This window comes from Dromiciops gliroides, chromosome 1 (assembly GCF_019393635.1).
Source record: "Dromiciops gliroides isolate mDroGli1 chromosome 1, mDroGli1.pri, whole genome shotgun sequence".
Lineage (NCBI taxonomy): Eukaryota > Metazoa > Chordata > Mammalia > Microbiotheria > Microbiotheriidae > Dromiciops > Dromiciops gliroides.
The window spans coordinates 29,377,518-29,398,695 of record NC_057861.1 but is presented as its reverse complement, the minus strand read 5'-3'; the positions used below and the strand labels follow the sequence as shown (position 1 = coordinate 29,398,695).

General features: G+C 42.8%; 1 protein-coding gene across 1 annotated transcript in view; it reads right to left on the bottom strand.

The window, feature by feature from the left end:
* The window catches only part of PPP1CC (protein phosphatase 1 catalytic subunit gamma), a 29,864-nt gene extending 16,494 nt beyond the window's left edge, over window positions 1-13,370 (bottom strand). The window contains exons 1-2 of the mRNA XM_043972632.1: window positions 13,256-13,370; window positions 11,628-11,663 (exon numbers count right to left, since the gene is read on the bottom strand). Of these exons, the coding sequence (XP_043828567.1) occupies window positions 11,628-11,663; window positions 13,256-13,310 (91 nt within the window). The 5' untranslated portion in view covers window positions 13,311-13,370. The remainder of the gene's footprint in view (window positions 1-11,627; window positions 11,664-13,255) is intronic.
* Window positions 13,371-21,178: the final 7,808 nt, after the last annotated feature.

The window sequence follows — 21,178 nt, the reverse complement described above, 5'->3', positions numbered from 1 at the left end:
TGTTAGATAATTTAAGATACTACTTCCTTAAGAAGAGAAACTTTGTCAAAGACTTGCAGCTCTAATCGAGAGGCTCAAGGCCTGGCCTAGATCCTAGCTTCTTAAACTGTGGGTCATGACCCCATATGGAGTCTGAATACCTTTATATATACATGTATGCACACACACACACAGAGTTATTTTTTATATACCTACATGCCCAGGGTCTCATGAAAATTTCTTGGGTGAAAAGGAGTTGTGAGTGCATGTTTACGAAGCCCTAGCCTGGATGATCACACACATTTCCTATCTATGTTCCCCCCTATTTTTTCCCAAACTCTACAATCCCAGATTCGATCTTAAAATCTACAAAAAGCATTTCTAAACTCAGCAAGTAGAATTACAAGTTTTGCTTTCTTTCATGAGACCTTTAATGATTTCATTAAAATTTAGATGTCACAATTATTTAACATAATTTATCGGGGCAGCTAGGTGGCGCAGTGGATAGAGCAATGGCTCTAGATTCAGGAGGACCTGAGTTCAAATCCAACCTCAGACACTTAACACTTACTAGCTGTGTGACCCTGGGCAAGTCACTTGACCCCAACTGCCTCACCAAAAAAACCCAACCAAACAAAAAAACAACAACATAATTTATCAATAACCTAAACAAACGAATATAAAACATGCTCTTTAAATCTGCAAGTGATACCGAATTAGCAACTGTTCAAATTGAAATGACCTAAATAAATTACAAAAGAGCTACAAAAACCATGTATTAGGGAGGCAGCTAGGTGGCGCAGTAGATAAAGCACCAGCCCTGGATTTAGGAGGACCCGAGTTCAAATTCTGCCTCAGACACTTGACATTTACTAGCTTTGTGACCCTGGGCAAGTCACTTAACCCCCACCGTCCCACAAAACCAAACCAAAAACAAAAAGCAAAAAAACCTGTGTATTACATGACAGAAAAAGTGAAGAGTATACCTTAGAGACCTAAGATAAACCCACACCCTTTTATTCATCTATATAACAATAAGGCCAACAGTGCCTAGGTAAAACCCCACAAAACCTGGTTACCAGAGGGTCCATCATTAGGAAGGGGTCTTGCTCCCTACTTCAGGGGAAGGAGAAGCCCCATCGGGGTAAAGGACAGGGTAGCCCTAAAAACACATTAAGATTAGTATTTCTGCTGATAACCCAGAATTCTCATCTAATGCATTCTGATCAGAAGTGGGACACTCTAAGCAAAGTAATTTTAGAATAGAAAGAGGGAAGATGACAAACAGCTGAAGAGCACACTCAATGAGAGAAGGGTATTATGAATACTGGACAGAGGGATCAGGAGGCCTGGCCTCTGACTAGAGATAGTTAGCTATGGAACTTGGGGAAATTATTTAAATTCTCTGGGTCCAGGGCTTCCCTCATTTTATAAAGAGTTCTCACAGGGCGGCTGAAAGGATCCTCAACTTGGAGTAACAGGACCCAAGTTCAAGTCTCAGCTCTGCCACTTAATATTGTGAGAGCCCTAGGGAAGTAATTTCGTTTTATTTCTCTGGGGGCCTTGGGGCCTCAGTTTCTCCATCTGTAAAAATTAAGACGAAATGGTTTTTCAGAAAAAGCAATGGTGTGTTCTCATCAGAAGCACCCAATGTGGAAAGAGTCTTGCTTTTCTAACCAGGAAAAAACACTTAAGAGTTAAGCTATTGCCACCTGGCAGTAAAGCTATGAACTTAAGATTCTCAGGTGATTTTCCCAGCAGAAAGAGGTGCCTCTGTGCAGCCTATTGGGAGTTGGGAACATTGTGATTTATATGCTGCTTCTGTACAAATACAGACTTTCTTGCTCCAAAATAGTTTTATTTATTTGGGGGGATATTTATGTAATGATTTATTTGTACCTGCAGACACTTCACTCTAAAATATAATCCCAACCCTAATATTATTTCTTGATATCTTACACTCTTTACTCCCCCAGTAAAACTGAAATATCCCCAACATAAGGAAACTAAAAGGGACTTAGCCATTGTTGTTGAGTCGTTTCAGGCATGCCTGACTCTTTATGACCCCATTTGGGGGTTTCTTGGCAAAGATATTTAGTGGTTTGCCATTTCCTTCTCCAGTCCATTTTATAGACCAGGGGCTTCTTAAACTCTTCCCACTCCCGACCCCTTTTCACCCAAGAAATTTTTATGCGACCCTGGGTATATAGGTACATAAAATAGGTATACATAACCTTTGACTGTTGCCAAAATTTTCATGCCCCTCCCCCCAATCCAGTTATGTGACCCTATAACGGGGTTGTGTACCACAGTTTTAAGCCTTGTTATAGATGAGGAAGTAGAAGCAAACAGGGTAAAGTGACTTGTCCAGAACCACACAAGTTGTAGGTATCTGAGGCCAGATTTGAACTCAGTAAGATAAGTCTTCATGATTCCAAGCCCAGTGCTCTATCTACTGTGCCACCTGGCTGCCCTTAGCTACCCTATATACCCCTCATAAAACAGGTAGGTTAGAAGTATTTATACTTACTACCAAATGTTAACTACCTGAATGAGTGCGAGACGAACTTTCAATGTACTCAAACATTTCTTGAACACACCAAGGTTCACAAAACAATGCTTTATAAGCAACACTTATATGGCCTCAAGAAACTATCCATTTTCCTCAACTAGCCAAGAATAAAAGTCTTTCAAATTGGAAAATATTATAGACCTAATATAGTAAGACTGACGATACTGAAATTAGGCAAGACATACTGATTTTGAAAGCAAAAAACCCTTAAAAAATTTAGCAAAGCACTTAGTGGCATTGTGGGATGCAAGGAAATACTGGGTTTCTCCTTTCTTAGCTAGGCTGGAGGTGTGCTGCCCACTCTTCAAACCCCAACACCACTGCTGACCGGCACGGCTTCAGACTTTCCCTTGAGCAATTAATGTTTAAGTAAAAAATTCAACGGGAAATAATTCAGAATCCTTCTTTCAAGTCATACTTTGAGATTTTTGTTGACTACCAACAGTGCTAAAACCACTTTATCTGCAAACCCACAATGACCAATAAGAAAAAGTTTGGTTTAAGATGGAAAAAACAGAGATAGAACCAGGAAAAAAGCAGCAATATTCATTCATGCTTGTTTTCTTTGTGACTGTATTCAGAACACCTGACCACTAAAGCACTGCCGCCTCCCCAGTCATTCTTGTCATTATTTCCCTCACACTGTTTAGAATGAACTGGAAATAGTGCAGAATGCTGGGCCTCTCTCACTTGAGTCCAGACCGCAGGGGAGAGGTCCCCAAGGGATTTGGAATTAAGAACATGGTTTCCTGTTTCAGAGGGCAGAATCCCCTCGATTCAAAGACAGGGTTTCCCAAAGAATCACGTGAATTGGACTGAAGGAGCTTCTTTCTCGCTTATTCGTGGAAACAAGCTTCCTTCAATTCCAAAATGACATGAACTTTCAGGGCCGGTAGTGTGGAAGGTAGAAGAGCTCTTGACCTGCCCTGAGAGGGGTGAAGGAGTAGCCGTAGGAGCTTAGGGACCAGTCTCAAGAGTTGGGAATCTCTCTAGGCCTTTTCTTATCTTTTGCCAGAGGCTAAGCTCCCACTGCCCTCGAGGCCCAGGCTCAATAAGGGCTCTTCTAAGTACAGGAGACATTTTAAATAGACTTGCAGGTTTGTACTGTTAGGCGCTGCTGCTGGTGTTCCATGTGCTTGACAGTCAATCAATCAATAAGCATTTATTAAGTACCTACTATGTGTCAAGTACTATGTTACAAGCACTCTGGATACAAAGAAAGGCAAGACAGTCTTTGTTCTCAGGGACCTTACAGTCTAACGGCGGAGAGAACATGCAAACAACCATGTACAAAGAAACTGAAGACCGAAGTTGGAGACAATTCATAAAAGGAAGGGTCTAGCAGTAAGGTCTTCCTGTAGGGGGATTTTCAACAAGGACTTGAAGACAACAAAAGGTGGAAATGAGGGAGAGAATCCAGGCAAAGGGGAGAGAGTCAGGAGATGGAAAGTCTTATTGAGGGACATCAATGAGGGGCCAGTGTCACTGGATCACAGAGTACATGGCAGCAGTAAAGGTGTAGGAAGGCTGGAAAGGTAGGAGGGGGGCCAGGTTGTGAAGAGCTTTGAATGCTCCAAAGAGGATCTTATACTTGATTCTGGAGGTGCTAGGGAGCCAGTGGAGTTTACTGAGTAGGGGGCTGCCACGGTTAGAACTATTTGACACTCAAAGGATGGATTAGAGGTGGGGGAATAGTGGCAGGGAGAGGTGAGGTCATGAGGGCCTGTCTCACCGGGACGGATGACAATGGCAGAGGAAAGATGGAGCTTAACTATACTAAGTTTATATGGTTATCATTCAATTAATACTTTCCCATAGAGTCCATATGATAATCTTTGTCTCTAGAGAGAAACGACAGGAACTCTAAGGCACACAACATGCACATTAATTTTACAACATTTGCCTCTGTTCAAGTCACAGTATTTAGTCCTGTGGGCATGCAAAGTATAAACTCTGCCCACCTTTAAGAGGTTTATAGATGGTGAGAAATGTATTTAGGGAGGACACAGGGATAGCATAAAGAATAGAGAAGATTAGTAGAAAATTTCTTTTAAGTGCAAATACTGCCTGTCTCCTCCAAACTATAGCCTGAGAAGACAGATACCAAAATTTTCCAATCAGGTCTTCACAAGTCAACCTTGTAAAACAAAAAAATAAAAATAAAACCCCCTGGATTTCTTTAAAATCATTACAAGAGCAGTTGGGTGGCGCAGTGGGAAAAGCACTGGCCCTGGATTCAGAAGGACCTGAGTTCAAATATAGCCTCAGACACTTGACACTTCTTAGCTGTGCAACCCTGGGCAAGTCACTTAACCCTCATTGCCCCCGTCCCCAAAGAGTTTAAAATTATTAATAAAATAAAATAAAATCATTACAAGAGAGAAACCCATATACAGTGAATTTTAGGCTACAAACTCACTGTTTTACTGGCCATAAAATGCAGCATTTTAACAATTTCTCTGTTACATATTTAATTTTTGAACTGAAGCAACCTTCATGTGACAAGCACCAAGCAAATATGTAACATGTTGCATTAATTGAATGGTAAAAGCATAGGGTTTAATATCTTAAAATATTTGCTTTCAAAATTTATTTCTGCAGATAGGTAACATTTCTATTTTATTAGGCTAGAAATAAGCAAAAACAAACATTCCTAAATCATTCTTCTAAAGTCACCCTAAAATTTTATAACTTTTTTTTGAGGAGGGAATTTCTAATAGAACTTTTTTGCATAAATGAATACTGCCTTCATCTAATACAGAAAGCTAAATGATGAAACTAAAATGAGTACAAAAAAGTATGATTAAAATAAGAGAATTCAGAGTTGAACACTTCATTTTACTTTCATTAGCTACAAAAAATGACAAAGATCAAGTAACATAAAACTGAATCTGGGAAATCTCTCACCAAAGATCATTTGAGCAGGCAAGGGGTGGTGGCAAAAACAAACCCACAAAATACTGAAGCCCAGAGGTGAAAACACTCAAAATTTACCACTTCGTTACAGCCTCTAAATAGTAGTTCTATCTAATAGCAAAGTCAAATTATTTCAATGTCACTTTGAATCCAAAGGATGAAGTTAAATGTATTCCTAGGCTCCATTTATCTAGATATTTCACAGGAATAAAATGAGTAGCATTTTGAACATAAAAAGATGAAAACTAAACACTTCTATTTCCACAATAAAAACCTGACTTGCTGATAAAAAAGCACTCAGTGATACAGACTTGAAAGCATTAGGCTTTTACTAGTTTGTAAGGACTTTAGAGGTCTGTAATAAAAGGTTGTAAAGCAGAATCTTCAGGCTGACAGAATCTACCTGGCAAATCATTGAACCCAAGGCCTAAAAATCTGCACCACTTCATGATGGGCGACCTACTCAGAGAATTCATAACATGGCACTCTGGACGGACCAGAGTCTATGCTTTGTATCGCCATACAAAAATGAGAGGTTAATTCAAAAAGCTACATGCATATTACATGGATATCATAGAATAAGAGGCTCTAGAGATGGCAGGGACTGCCGGAAAGTTACTTTGATGGATCCAAAATGATTGTTATTTTGGGAGGTTATTCTGAAGGAAGCTAGGTTGCATAGTAGATAGAGTTCTGAGCCTGGAGTCAGGAAGACTGGAGTTCAAATTCAGCCTCAGACACTAGCTGTGTGATCCTGGGCAAGTCATTTAATGTTTATCTCAGCTTCTCCATCTGTAAAATAGGAATAATAATAGCACCTATCTTCCAAGGTTTTTTGGAGAATCTAATGAAATAACTGTAAAGTACCTGGCACACAGGTGCCATTATAGAAATGTCAACTTATTATTAGCTTACTATTCCAATTATTCAAAACAACTGGAAACTTCTGGTGGTGATGGAGATAGGGTTTGGGGGTGACTTTATACAAGGCACCAATCTTGTTGCTGATGAGGCACACCTCATTTGTTAGCTGACCTTGCCAGATGAGCAGTGAGGCTAAAAGCACCACTGTTCCCGCCTGGAAGGACACACTCATGCACCTGAAGAACGACAAAGGGTCCAGAAATACTGTGACATCACAGCAGAACCCGGCTCTCCAGTGACAGCCCTCATTTATATATGCTAGTACGAGACTACTTGGGTCATTAAAAATACCTGCTCACCTCACCACCAAGCCCTGTACAACAATTCTCAGCATATATTCAACCAACCAACAAATAACAAATGTCCACAATGTAAAAAATGTGCCTTTTCTCCAAGTGTTACGAGCACAACAAAGCAGCCTAAAGCCCTGTCCCAACCCCCCCCCCCCATCACAACTAGGTGGTGCGGTGAGATACAAAAAAGACACTAAATAAATCCAAGAGATTATTTAAATAAGTACTAAATGAGAAGCCTAAATAAGGACTACAGGAACTTAGAGGGAGATACTAAATAATTTCCTGTCTAGTAGACCCTCTCCTAATTCTCCCGTACTATACATTTGAGCCATGGGCAATGTTGTTGGATAGTTTAACTGTTCAGATGACAACATTTAATTCCCTGAAATTCTATCAAGGGCAAAATGATGAAACAAGCAAGCTACTTATGCAAGGAAGGACTTTACAATTTCGGAGATGGTTGTTTACCTTACAAACAAAAAAAAGTAAAAAACCTACTTGGAGTTACAGTAAGCACAAAATCAGAAAACCTTTTAACTACTGCAGAAAAACTTCGACTACTCGGCAGATACAAAAACAATAAAAGGTAGAAAGATTGTGATAAAAATTTAAAAACCCATATCCACAAGGAAATATCTAGTTAGAAAGTTTTGAGGGGCATGGATCTTATTGATTTTAAAATATATTCAATTAGGGGGGCAGCCAGGTGGCGCAGTGGATAAAGCACCAGTCCTGGATTCAGGAGGACCTGAGTTCAAATCCAGTCTCAGACATTTGACACTAGCTCTGTGACCCTGGGCAAGTCACTTAACCCTCATTGCCCCACCAAAACACCACCACCACAACCACACACAAAAAACCCCCCAAAACAAATACATCCAACTGTATTTAATTCAATGACAGTTTTTAAAAAATCAATGGCAGCAGACACAATTATAATACTTTAACAGCCTTAGAAATAAAGTTTGAAATGCTAAAACCAAAAAAGAATCCAACAGGAATAAGAAACAGGAACATGGTGCTGTGCAAAGAAAAAATGGAATTTCAATCAGTGGCCCTGGGTTCAAATTCTGTTCTGGGTGACCCCTCTGGATGGACCTGTTTCCTAATTTATAAGATCAAACAGAGGGCTAGATGAGATGACCTCTAAATCTGGTTCTATGAATCAGTATCTGACTCCTCCCTCCTCAATTCCAGCTTTGGAGATCAATAGCTGTAAGGCCCTGGGCAAGTCACTTAACTGCTTGTAAAGCCTGCTTTTTCTTCTTCTTTTTTTTTTGGTAGGGCAGTGAGGGTTAAGTGACTTGCCCAGGGTCACACAGCTAGTGTCAAGGGTCTGAGTCTGGATTTGAACTCGGGTCCTCCTGAATCCATGGCCAGTGCTTTATCCACTGTGCCACCTAGCTGCCCCAAGCCTGCTTCTTAATCTGCAAAATGGGGATCACTTCCACTACCTACCTTACAGGGTTGTTGTGAGCAACACACTTTAACAATGAAATACAAAGTACTCAAGTTTAGGTTTCCTTAGCAAAAACACAGAAAAAATAGCCCTTCATGTGAAATTAGAATTAATTTAGGTCCATTTGGGACCTCTAATTTTTTTTCTTTGGGTGAAAAGCAACTAACTTCTTTTGAATCCTCTGAAGCCCTGAGATGAGAGAAGTCACAGCAGAAGAGCAGGCAAGAAGTACCACTAACCCATTATAATCTATCATTCTGGGGATAAAAAGTCCCATAAACCCTGGGGAGTAGGGCAGCAAGCAACCTGGATACCCACCAGTAGAACTATCTATATCCACTAATTCAGAGACCTACCTTAAGCTAATTTAAATTCACAACGAATATACTAAAGCATTAGATTCGGTCATCTTTCCAGAATGCCAGAACTATTAGAGAAATTGAACCTATTTTAAAACCTATTCTTCTTGATGCTTCCAAGTTTGTTCCCCTCCTTCAAGCTTCAAGTGAGCCATGCCAGACTCAATTGTCTTCAAGAGATGCTAAGAGTCATAATTACAAGCAACAATTAAACATTACTTCAATGATTCTTCCCTAGGTCAAACTAATCATATAATACTGTTAACTGAAATTTATCTGTCATAAGCACATGCCATTTAAAACATATAAACATTTCTTGTTGATAGGCAGCTAGATTCTCTCTCTCCCCCCCCCTTCCTTCTCACCCAGTGTTCACAATTCTGTTGGAAAGGAAAATCTATGTTGTTACTCTTTTACACAATGCTTCCTCTCAGGAGCAGAAAAATCAAATACACGATCTCGGTTTCACCATTGCCTACTGCTTGATATAGGCAACGAGAATTCTAGAGGGAGAGAAATCCTCTTTAACCAAAGACCAACAATTAAACTCTTCTTTAACCCTGCCTCAAAACAGCAGATTATCTGATTCTGGTGTAGAATTTCCAATGTCTTAGCAAGGGCATAATCAGAGGATGTGAGTTACACAAAGCTGCCGGAAAAAAAAAAGTATGCTAGGAGTTATTTTGAGAGATGGAAGGGAACACCTGCATGAATTGTTACTGCACTTAACATAAACCATATTTTGAATCAAAGAAAAGAAGTGTAAAAATATTAATATCTCCTCATTAAGAGTCTTCTCTCTAGAAAGGACCACTGCCCCTTGGTGTTCACCAGGGAAATGCCCAACACATGAAATATCTGTTCAGAGCCTTCAGGCTAAATCCCAACCTCTTATTCTCTCTGTCCCAAGTCATTTAGAACTACTAAGTAGAAAATGCCTTTTCCCTTTCAGACATTTGCTTTGCTACCAACACTCAATATGCTTTCCTCCACAGTTTGTGCCCTAAGTTAAATCTCCTTGACCTGATTCTCGGTGCCAGGTCTACTGACCTCTAGGACATTTCTCCCACCTTCAAAAATCAGACTCTGCATGGGAGTCATGGCCATTGATGGGGCTCTGGGACACTCCTTTGCATTTAATATTCCCTGCCCTAAACAAACTATACATGCACTCACATTACTCTCCATTAACAAGCTAGCTGTAAGCTCTGAGGGCAGGGATGGTATGAATTTTCATCCTAGTTTCCCAGTCACAATTCCTTAGTAACTGTTGTTTTGTCAATTACTCTTGTCTGACTCTTCAGGACCCCTTTTGAGGCTTTCTTGGCAAAGATACTGGAGTGATTTTGCCATTTCCTTCTCCAGCTCATTTTACAGATGAGAAAACTGAGACAAACAGGGTTAAATGACTTGCCATGACTACACAGCTAGCAAATGTCTGAGGCCAAATTTAAACTCAGGTTCTCCTGACTCCAGGCCCAGTACTTTATTCACTGTGCCACCTATACTATACTGTAGGTGCTTAATAAATTGAATTTAACTCACATATTAAATTTACTTATACTAAATAGGCTCACTAGGAACAAGTATTCCTACTTTATTAATATCTGAGTGATAATTGGGTACTTGATGCTCTAAAAACTGAAAGTTACTTAATTTTAGAATTTCCACCTCAGAATTGACTGTTCCAATGCAAGTTAATGGTATTAATATAGGCAATGTACTTATTCAGGAGCAAAATTTCAAAGGATCAAATGGAAGGAGGTTATTATAGATACGCTTTTTATAGAAAGGCTGCATCTATGATGTCAAAACAAGTCAGGGAATTCTAATCTGAAGCGAGCCATGCCACAGACTTGTTTACATGACTTTGGGCAAGAGCTAGTCTAAAGGAAAAGATAAATTTTGCCTCCACTAATAAAGAGAAATAAACAGTCTAGTCTAAGTTTCCAGGAAAATGTGGCAACTGCCATAAGGAAACATGAGCAAAGGTTCTGAGCTCCTCAATGTGTACATCTTATGCTTTATAAAGCACTATTACTGTTTAGTGTAATAAACTGAATGCACCTCTTAAATATGCAAGCATACCCATGCTTTTACTGAAATCATTAGCAAGTTTATTTTTCTTCATCTTACAATAGCTTAAATAACGGGAATACTAGTAATATTAAAGAGTTACTTCACTGTTAAGTGTTTACAAAATACTATCTGTACACATCAACCTCTACGTGTGAAATATCATTACTGAGATGGAATATAGGAAGCTTCATTTCTATTTATGAAAAAATTGCATGAAAAAGCTTAGTACCCTTAAACTCAAACTGGCAAAATCTAAAATAATGCTCTTTTGCAAAGAACTGACCCTCTAACCCCACCTAAAGCAAGCCATCCATTTTGAGTTGGCTTCTCTAGTGTCTACCGGTTTTGCTGAGCCATATATCATCATAAACACGCACCACCATATATCATCATAAACACACTGTTTTAAATCAACTTAAAGGCCTGTCCATTTTGAATATGTAAAAGGTCTGCCTCAAGGAAGGAACGTTCTATTACTTGCTGAGCAAGCATTTTCTTTCTATTTCCAGACATATCTATCTGAATGAAAAACTTGAGAGATGGTTTTTAGGGTTAAAAAACAAAACAAACCCAAAAAACTTACTAACCTTCATTATTAAGTCTTCCTACTTGGATGGTGAGCCACTGCCTAAGTGGATTTTTGCCTATCGTGCCTGAGAAATGATTTATTTGCCAATTCTAAGCATATGCTACAAGTTATTTAAATATTCAGTGTGCATGCCTTCTTTAGTACCTAAACATTAAGGAAATACTAGGTTTATTACATTTATTTGAATGATTAATTCATGCTACATGTGATGGGACAAGCTTTGCAATGACAGGTTTTCAAATGACAATCAAGGAAATATAAAATGTGGCCTCCAATGGTACTATGGTAAGTACACTTGTATAAAAAAACAAACCACATTAATAAATGAAATATATTAAGGAAAGGCAAAGGAATTATAATTTAATAGATTTATATGCTAACTACAACCCTAATTTTTATGCCTATAACTCACGAAAGTATCCCATTAAGACCTTTTAAGTGACAAAGTAAATACCGTGGAGTTTCTTTCTCTGAAGAGCAACCCACCAACCTAACAAATGAAGAGGAAAAAGAATGAATTCTTCTGTCTTTTCAATTTCTTTCATTTATTCAATTTCAATTTTAGATTACTTTAATTGTCAAATTATTTAAACAGATTCTTTGCTCATCATAGAATGCAGTTTGCTTTCATCAGTTTCTGGGCAAAGAACTACAAACACTCATAAAAATGGAATAATCTTATCTTGTAAAATATCTGTAACAGACATCAAGCAGATGAGCTCACACCTAACAGTAGCAACACGTCAAGAATACTTGAGGGCACACGTTCACATTCAGTTAGGTGGGTTTTTTGGTTGTTGTTTAAAAATAAAGCTACTAGAAGGAAAACAAAATTTCATTTTGGTTTTTACATGTGAGTCATCTGTCCCAAAAGAGATGGCAATTTTCAGGCCACATAGTTCACGCTCTTCTTACTTTCCCCTCAGCACTAGGATCATTCATTCACATTACAAAGAATCTTTTAAGAGGACAGCAGATAAGCACTTCACAGGAAACTTAGCAAAGCCTTGATTACTTAGTGCCAAGAGCTCTTCGAAAGTCTGGATAAAATGTTAGCCTTGTTACATCTGCCCAGAATCTCAGACTGTTTTACTGAAATGATCTGCATCTTTCCCTTACATCGATCTCCATCAGTCACACTACCTACGAACCCTTTAGTCAGCCCCAAAGTGCATTTTAGCCCTCGATTATTGGGAGGGGGAGGGGGGAAATCTCCTTCTATTCTTTTTTCTCTTAAGCAAATAGAACCTTTCTCCCTCCTCGGTGTAGGTCTTATGCCAGGAAGTGAAATAAGTGCCTACTTACTCAATGGAATTATTTTTTTTAAAAGGGGGGAGTGGGGAAGAGGGTTAAATCGTTTAACCTTCTCTTGAGCTTGAAACTTTAGAAAGAAGACTTTCCAGGACTAAGGTCTGTAGGGGGAGGGAGGGAAAGGGTACGCTGGACAAAAGCCCACAAACCTAGAAACCCAGTGAACCAACCACCCCATCAAACGGCTTTTGTGGAGGCTACTATGAGAAACCCGATGCTCGCCCCAGCAGAAAGGGACGGAACACGCCGTCCTGCGGCTTTGGACGAGCCCTGCCAACCTCAGAGAAAAGTCTGCAGAGACCGGCCAGGCTTTGGGGCGGCCAAGGAGGAGTGTTTGGGGGGGGGGCGGGGGGGTGGAGGGGAGGAAGGAGTTACTTCACATCTCGGTTTCTAATTCAAAGCCAAGGGGATGTGGGGGGTGGGGGGCAGGGGGAGCGAAAGCAAGGTTTGCGGCTAAGCATCAAGGACGTGTCCGTGCATCCCCTCGATCACAGGCGGGGGCAATGAATGAGGGGGCCCCCAGTCCCTCCCCAGGGAGGGATGAGGATGTTCAACGGGAAGGGGGATAAGGGGGGGGGGTCCTCAGTGTTGGTTTCCCCTCCTCTCCATCTCAGCCTGCAAGGCCAGGCAGCCTTGGGGTCTCCTAGAGCCCCCCGGAGCAGCGGCGGGCGCGGGAGCCTAACACCCCCCCTGGCACACCCCCCCTCTCCGCCGTGCACACTCATCCCCCCACCCCACCCCCCGGCCCCAAGACCCCCGCGGGCAGCTCACCTTCCAGCAGCCGTTGAATGATACTGTCGATGTTGAGCTTGTCGATATCCGCCATCGCCTCCTCCTGCACCCCGGCCCCGGCCGCGGCGGCGGCGCCTCCTCACCGGCCCTCCCCCCACCCCCCGGCCCGGCTCGGCTCCGCTCGGCCCGGCTCGGCTCGGCCCCAGCAGCAGCGGCGGCGCCGCCGCCCGCCCCCCAGCCCCCGGACTCACGGCCCCGTCTGCCCCTTCCCCACGCTCCAGAGCACAGAGAAGCGGCGACGGCGATGGAGGCGCCGGGGGTAGCGGTGGTGGAGACGGCGGTGGAGACGGCGGTGGAGACGGCGGTGGAAGCGTCGGCGGCCGGCTCCCTGCCCGTCCCCTCCCTCCCCCCCCCCGGGCTCCCTCTTCCTCCTTCTCTCCCGCTGGAGCCACGAGAGGGACAAAATGGCCGCCGACTCCTCAGCCAGCTTCGGGAGGCGTACGGATACGCGGAGCAACGCGGCGGCACGTCCGGAACCTCTTTATGGGCCCTAGTGCTAAAGGGGAAGGGGGCGGAGACTCGGCGCGCGAGGCGGGAGGGGGCGGGGGGAATCTTAGACGCTTCGCGCCGCGCTCTGCGCCGGATCCTTCCGCGATCCGGGGAACAAATAGGGCCCCGGCTAGGGAGGGATTTCGAAAAGCCGCGCGGACCAGAGAGGGATGTGCTAGGTGCGGTGGAGCTGGCTTTGACTGTACTAGTTCGGGGGTTCCTCTCCCTGACCCGCACAGACACTTTCAGCTCGGGGTGCACGGGAGAATCCCTGGCCTGTTACTGCAGTCCAGCCAGGTGGTGTTCCCTTCCCACTGTGCAGAGGTCCGGTTGCACACTGGAGCATCCTTCAGAGCCCCAGGCGCAGCGCATTTGGCCTGGGATCCGGATTAAAGGGGGGAGGGGGTGGATTATTTGTCTCGGGGCTCAGGCCTGCCATCTCTCCAGCCCCGCAGCCCTGCGGGGGGGGGGTCCTCCTTTTTTCTGGGGCTCGGGCTTTGGGCTGGGTGGCACAGAAGAAAAGCAAATGCTTTAAATACCTCCATTCTGTCCAGGGGGAAGGCGAGGGGGGCACGTTTGGCTGCCCCAAGAAGCAAGCCGGGTCCGAGGAGAGGGCTTTGGGGGCGGCAGTCAAGGCTTTCTGCCTAGAGCCGGGGCCACGTGGCAACGCAGTCACTTATCCTCCTCTGCCTCTGCCTCTTTCTGTTTCTGTACCTGTCTCTGTCTCTGTGTTCCTTCCTCTCATTTTCTTTTTATTCACTCTTTTCCTTACCCCGCCTTTCTCCTTCTTTCCCTTTATTATTATACTCATTTGCTCTTTCCTTTTTCTTCTCTCTTTTCTTCCCCACCTTCTGCTCCCTCTCCTTCCCACTTCTCTTTTCCCGATCTCCCTTTACCCCTTCTTTTAGTGGGCTTTTCTTTCTTTCTTCCTTCCTTCCTTCCTTCCTTCCTTCCTTCCTTCCTTCCTTCCTTCCTTCCTTCCTTCCTTCCTTCTTCTTCTTCTTCTTCTTCTTCTTCTTCTTCTTCTTCTTCTTCTTCTTCTTCTTCTTCTTCTTCTTCTTCTCCTTCTCCTTTTTCTCTCTCCCCCTCTTTCCCTCCCCCTCTGATTCTCCCTTTTTTCTCTGCATCTATTTCTCTTCCCCCCTTTCCTTTCCCTTTCAATTTTTCTTTCCCTTCCCCTATCCTGTACCCCCCTTTCTCCTCTCTAAGAGATATCCCACCCCTGTAATTAAACTGCCCTTGGGGCAATGACACCTCTACTTTGAGAAGTGAGGGAGAGTTCTGGCTATGGTCCTAAAGTCTCTTGCATCTCTTGAAATAAGTTGAGAAAAGTGACCAAATAAATAAAAGATCGCTGAATTCACCTCATTCCATGGGAAGAGAAGTCAAATTCCCTAGCACCTTAAGGTTCCCTCCTCCTAAAAATCCTTAAGGTTCTCAGACAGCCTGGGATCAGCCTGAGCTAGGGGGCGATGGGGGTGGGGGGAAGGAGGGAGAAACAGGGAATAGAGGAAGACTTATTTGCAGAAAGCAAAAAAGACAGGACAATGAAGACTCATTTTTTGAAAAACAAACAAACACGGTGTTGCAATAGTTTTCTGACCTGGAAACTGCTGAGTGTTTATATTTGTGCAATATAGTCTGGGTATGAGTCTCCCTTATCTTTAAAGCCTGGAGGTTGCACCCAGGCCCAGCCTCAACACCAGTTGGGACTAAAAAAGAATCTCCGTTAAATGGGAACAGTTTAACAGCCCCACAGCCAGCCATTTTTCCATGCAGGGTTCCAAGGCCTGTTATTGTTTTTCAGTGGAGGCTGTATGGGACTTCCATTAAACATTTCTAGTGTGCACAGCTGTGCACAGCTGGCTTGTTCTTGCAAGACAGCTCATATCTGAGTGCGATGAATTTAGCACTATACATAGCAAGAAGCCTGTAATTTTTGTCAGATGGAGAACTGGGTGCAATCTACTAAATTGCAAGGATTATTAACACCCTTCTGAGCTGGAATCTCCCAATCCTGACAAGGTCACCACAAAGGCCAGGCACATTTTGAAGCTTTGAATCTGGTCTGGTAACTGGTCAGGTAACTCATCTGCAGAAAAAAGTTTCTGCAAGTTGATTAAAAGTTTCTAAAGTTGATTAACTGGCTAAGGGGTTTGAGACAGATACTCTTACCTCATGGCGAGAGAGCCAAAGAGGCTGCTGAGAACAAAGCCTCCTGGAAATGTTGTTGTTTGGGGGTCTGTAGGGACAGAGGAGACTGACACCTACTGTTTTACATTTTTATGCCAAAACCAACCCTGGCCAGGAAAAGATAAAGATTTGATTCAATCTTTAATGTAAAAAAATTAATTAACATTTCTTGCTTTTACATAATCTCATTTCTGGAACTTGAGTCAGAAGATCTGAGTTCAAATCCTACCTCAGACACTTGCTAACTGTTCGATCCTAGGCAAGTCTCTAAACTTCTGCCTCAGTTTCCTCATCTATAAAACGGAAATAATAATTGCAACCATCTTTCAAGGTTGTTGTGAGGATCAAATGAAATAATATTTGTAAGCATGTTATAGGAGTGCTATATATCTAGCTTAGCAAAATGCTTTTTTTCTTTGCATTTGATTCTCATAACAACCTAGGGAGGCAGGCACTATTATTATCCTCATTTTTATATTAAGAATCTGAAGTCAAATTTGAATTCAGGTCTTCCTGACGCCAGGCCCAGCACTCTACTGCTTCTCACAGAAGAGAATAGGGCCTGTTTCTTTGCCCTTTGCATCTCTAGTGACTAAGCACTTGCCTGGTGTTGTAGGTATAAGAGATACTTAATAAATGCTTGTTAAAGATTGGCTGATTAGAGGGTAGCTAGGTGGTACAGTGAATAAAGCACCCGCCTTGGATTCAGGAGGACCTGAGTTCAAATGTGACCTCAGACACTTGACACTTACTAGCTGTGTGACCCTGGGCAAGTCACTCAACTCTCATTGCCCTCCCAAAAAACCAACAAAACAAAGACTGGCTGATTGATCCCTATTTGTATGAATGAATGAAAAAGCACTTATTAAACACTTGTTATATGCTGTTATATGCAGTATGATCAAAAACAATTAAAAAGAAAGAGAAGAAAAAAAAAGAGTTTAGCAAAATCAGCTCACACATCAGTTGAATCAGATGACTTATGCAGGTTCCTCATTCATGGGTTACCCATCACTGCAATGAAGGGAAGGAGTTGCATTTTCTTCCTGTCTTCAGGGCCAAGCTTTTATCAATATCATTAAGGGGCATATGATTGCTCCTTTCTGCTGCCATTCTTTCTACTAGCCATTGTATGTCTTGTTTTCCTGATTCTGCTTACAATGTGCTGAATCATTTCATCCAAGCCTTCTCATACTTCTCTGAATTCTTCTTCATTATTTTTTCACTGTAATAGCCTTTTACATCCATGGACCACAATTTGCTTAGCCATTCCCTAGTCAATGAGTGCCCACTGTGCTTCTGGTTCTTGACTACTAAAAAATAGTGCTATTATATAGACATTTTTATATATAAGAGGCCTTTCATTCTTTAACATGCTGGGGACATAGGTCCAATAGTGGCAACTCTGGGTCAAAGAACTAGTTCAATCTTGAATGTGAATACTACAGTTTACTGGGGACATGGGGGGTTAGGAATGGGGATTTATTTGCAGTCTATTGTGTCCTTCAAGGCTCAGCTCAAGTGATACATCCCACTAGGCCTATTCCTGATCCTCCTTGTGGTTAGTGCCCTTCCTCATCAAAAAATTGCTTTATATTTACTTTTGTATGTATTTTCAATAGTTATGTGTCTATGCACATCCAATTCTCCGCATGAGAAGGTAAGCTCCCTGTTGGCAAGGTATATTTGTATTCTTAGCATGTAGCACAGTCCCAGGCAAATAGAAGATGCATAATAAATACTTGGTGAGTGGATTTGGGGCCCATAGAGAGTTGCCTTTGAGGAAAAGGTGAGGCTTAGTGGATAAACCACTGGACTTTGAGTCAGGAAGGACTGAGTTCAAATCCTGCCTTTAATACTGAGTACCTATGTGAACATGGGTAAAACATTTAACTTTACTGAGCCTCAGTTTTCCCATCTATAAGAACCTGTAGAGGGGGGCAGAGCCAAGATGGCAGAGGAAAAACATTAAATGCACAGAGCTCCTGACTCAATTACCCCCAAAACAGCAATAAAATAAGCCCTGGAGCGGCAAAACCCATAAAAAAGAACCTGTAGTGCCTACCTCAAAAGGTTGTTGTTGGATTGCCACCAGGAATACATCCCCTCACGGGATTGTTGTGAACATTGAAAGAGAATAACACAGGTAGAGTACTCTACAATCCTTAATGTACTACATGAATGTGATTACTTATTATATTATTAATTAATATTATTACTTATATTAGCTATTACTGATCTTTGATGCTATTGTTACAAGAGAGAATATTTGAGATAAGTGGGCTGCTAGCTGGGCTTTGGACACTGTTCTCCTGTCTGCAGCTTTTCCTGGGGATTTGCCCTGTAACAATTTGAGCTACATTGATGCTCCAACCACCTCCTCATTCTCACGTGTCCAGGATCAGGATTGATGGAGTCTCTGAAATGCTTTCTACAAATCCTTCCATCTGTCCACAGGATGGCTCCTGTTCGGCCTCCTGGGAAGACATATTAATATTTCAGGGAGTTTGTTGGAGCAAAGTACGTCTGGGCTGAGAGGAAGTGTGTGTGTGTGTGTGTGTGTGTGTGTGTGTGTGTGTGTGTGAAGCAGGCCTTCATTAGTTAATTTCCCTGCGTGTTGAAATCTCCCCTTCTTACCAATAACAACCATAGCTGGTATTTCAGGTTCACAAAGCACTTTGTAAGTGTTATTTCATTTGATCCTCACCCTGATTCTGCAATATTATTAGCCCCATTTAACAGATAAGGAAACTGAGGCAAGCAGAGGTGAGGCGATTTGACAGGGTCACACAACTAGTAAGTGTCTGAGGCAAGATTTGAACTCGGGTTTTCCTGCGCCCTCTCTGCTCTTTGTATAAACCAGCAGATGAGGGAGGGCAGCTGCAGTGATATGACAGTGGGCATAAGTCCTTGGAATTGCTTCAGTAGAGCTGCCTTCTTGAGCCAGGACTGAGCAGCTGTCTCCTCCAGATTCATTAGATCTCACAGAACCATCGCCAGAGGCCGAGTCTCTCTGTCCCACTGCTCCCCGCTTCTCCCATAACTGTAGTGTCTCTGTCACAGCCAGTTAGCTCAGTTGGTTAATGCTCGGTGTGAAGGAGGCTGCAGGCTTGATGCCACACACAGCCAAAACTTTGTTTCCCTGAGCAGAGATGGCCTCCTTGGCTGGTAAACTTGCAGGTGTGTGCCCTTGGCCATGAGGAGGATGAGAGTGTGTCTGCTGGGGTGTCAGCTCCTCCCCACTGCTAAAATACATCTCCTGTCGATGGATGCAGGAGGGATGTCTAGGGGGTCAGTCAGTAAGCATTTCAAGACTGAGAGGGGGTGGCCATTTGCAGCTGAGGAAGGGGAGGGATACTGACAGAGGCCTCCTGTAGAAGGAAGGATTCCAAGTGTCTGTGAGCTGCAGCAGTCCCAAGCCTGCCTTCAGGAGCAGGGTGAGGAAGGCTTAACACATTGCCCAAGCCCTGCCTTGAGAGTTCTCAGGTTGACTAGGAGATGGCACATCTGAAAATAATGGAAGAATACCTACTCTGGAGTGGAAGAACATAGGTTCAAATCCTGCCTCCGACCCATATGAATTGTGTCACCTTAGGCAACATTCTGCCTCCCTCTTCCTCAGTTTCCTCCTCTGTCAAATGAGGGAGGGTTGGATCAGAAGGCCTTTGAGGTGCCTTTCACCTCTAAATCCAGGATCCTATGAGCCTAGTACATCTAGATCTACTAAGGACTTATTATAGATTAGACATTGGTTTCTCATGTCTTCACTGAGGATTTCATTGCTAACAGTCTATTCAAATGAGTAACTCACTTTAAAATGCTTTATTGAAATCTTCCACTTCTATAAAACCTATCTTTCCCAATGTGTCTCCCTCTCAAAAACCCAATCATAAGAATAAACAAGAAAATGGAGGCGGGGTGCGGGGGGGAACAATTCAGCAAAAAGAACTTATCTACCCAGTCTGACATCAAATGCATATTCCAGAAGGAGCTAGGAGGCACACTGGATAGAGCACTGGACCTGGAGTCAGGAGGACTTGAGTTCAAATCTAGCCTCAGACACTTACTACCTGTATGACTCTGGGTAAGGCATATAACCTCCGCTTGCTTCAGTTTCTTTAACTGTGAAATAGGAATAATAATAGTCCCTCCCTCCCAGGGTTGCTGTGAAGATCACATGAGATGGTATTTGTAAAATGCACATAGTAGGTGCTTAATAAATGTTTGTTTCCTTCTTTTGTCTATGTAGTATTCCATATCCAGAGAGCTCCCCACCAGCCCAGCCTTTGCCAAGGAAGGAAGGAGAGGGGGCAGCTGGGTGGTGTAGTGGATAGAGCACAGGTCCTGGATTCAGGAGGACCTGAGTTTACATCTGGTCTCAGACACTTGACACTAGCTATGTGACCTTGGGCAAGTCACTTAACCCTCATTCCCCCCCCCCCCAAAAAAAAAGAAGGAAGGAAGTGCCTTCTTATAACTCTCCATTGGGGTCAGGCTTAGTTGTTCCGATTTTGCAGCATTCCATCTCAGTTGTTGTTATTTTTCTTTCCATTTCCATTGTACACATTGTTTTCCTGGTTCTGCTTCCTCCACTCTGCATCAGTTCCTATTAGTCTTCCCATATTCCTCTGTGTTCTTCCCAGTTTTCATTTCCGAAATTCTAGCATGCTTTGAAAAGGCTTTGCCTAACCACAAGCTTATGGCATTGGTAGCAGAAGTATTATTCACACCATTTTACAGATTCCATCCAATTAAACTCAACAGGTATTTAACGACTGTTCTGTGCCAGACATTGAGCTTGCCACTGGAGATAGAAATATAAGTGAGACAGGCCTTCTCTGCCCTCAAGAAACTTGCATTCTCCTGGGGGAGACATTCCATGTATACAGATACATAAATACAAGATAATTTGAAGAGGGAAAGAGCACTTCCCATGGGTTGGGGTAGAGAACTGTAAAATAGAGTTTGGGAACGGAATACAGTTATCCCTTCCACATCATGACTTTTTCCCATTGTGGTTTCAATATATCATGGGTCAGCATAAGAAATTACTTGGGGGGGGCAGCTAGGTGGCGCAGTGGATAGAGCATCAGCCCCGGATTCAGGAGTACCTGAGTTCAAATCCGGCCTCAGACACTTGATACTTACTAGCTGTGTGACCCTGGGCAAGTCACTTAACCCCCTATTGCCTGCAAAAAAAAAAATGTATATCTCTGGCCC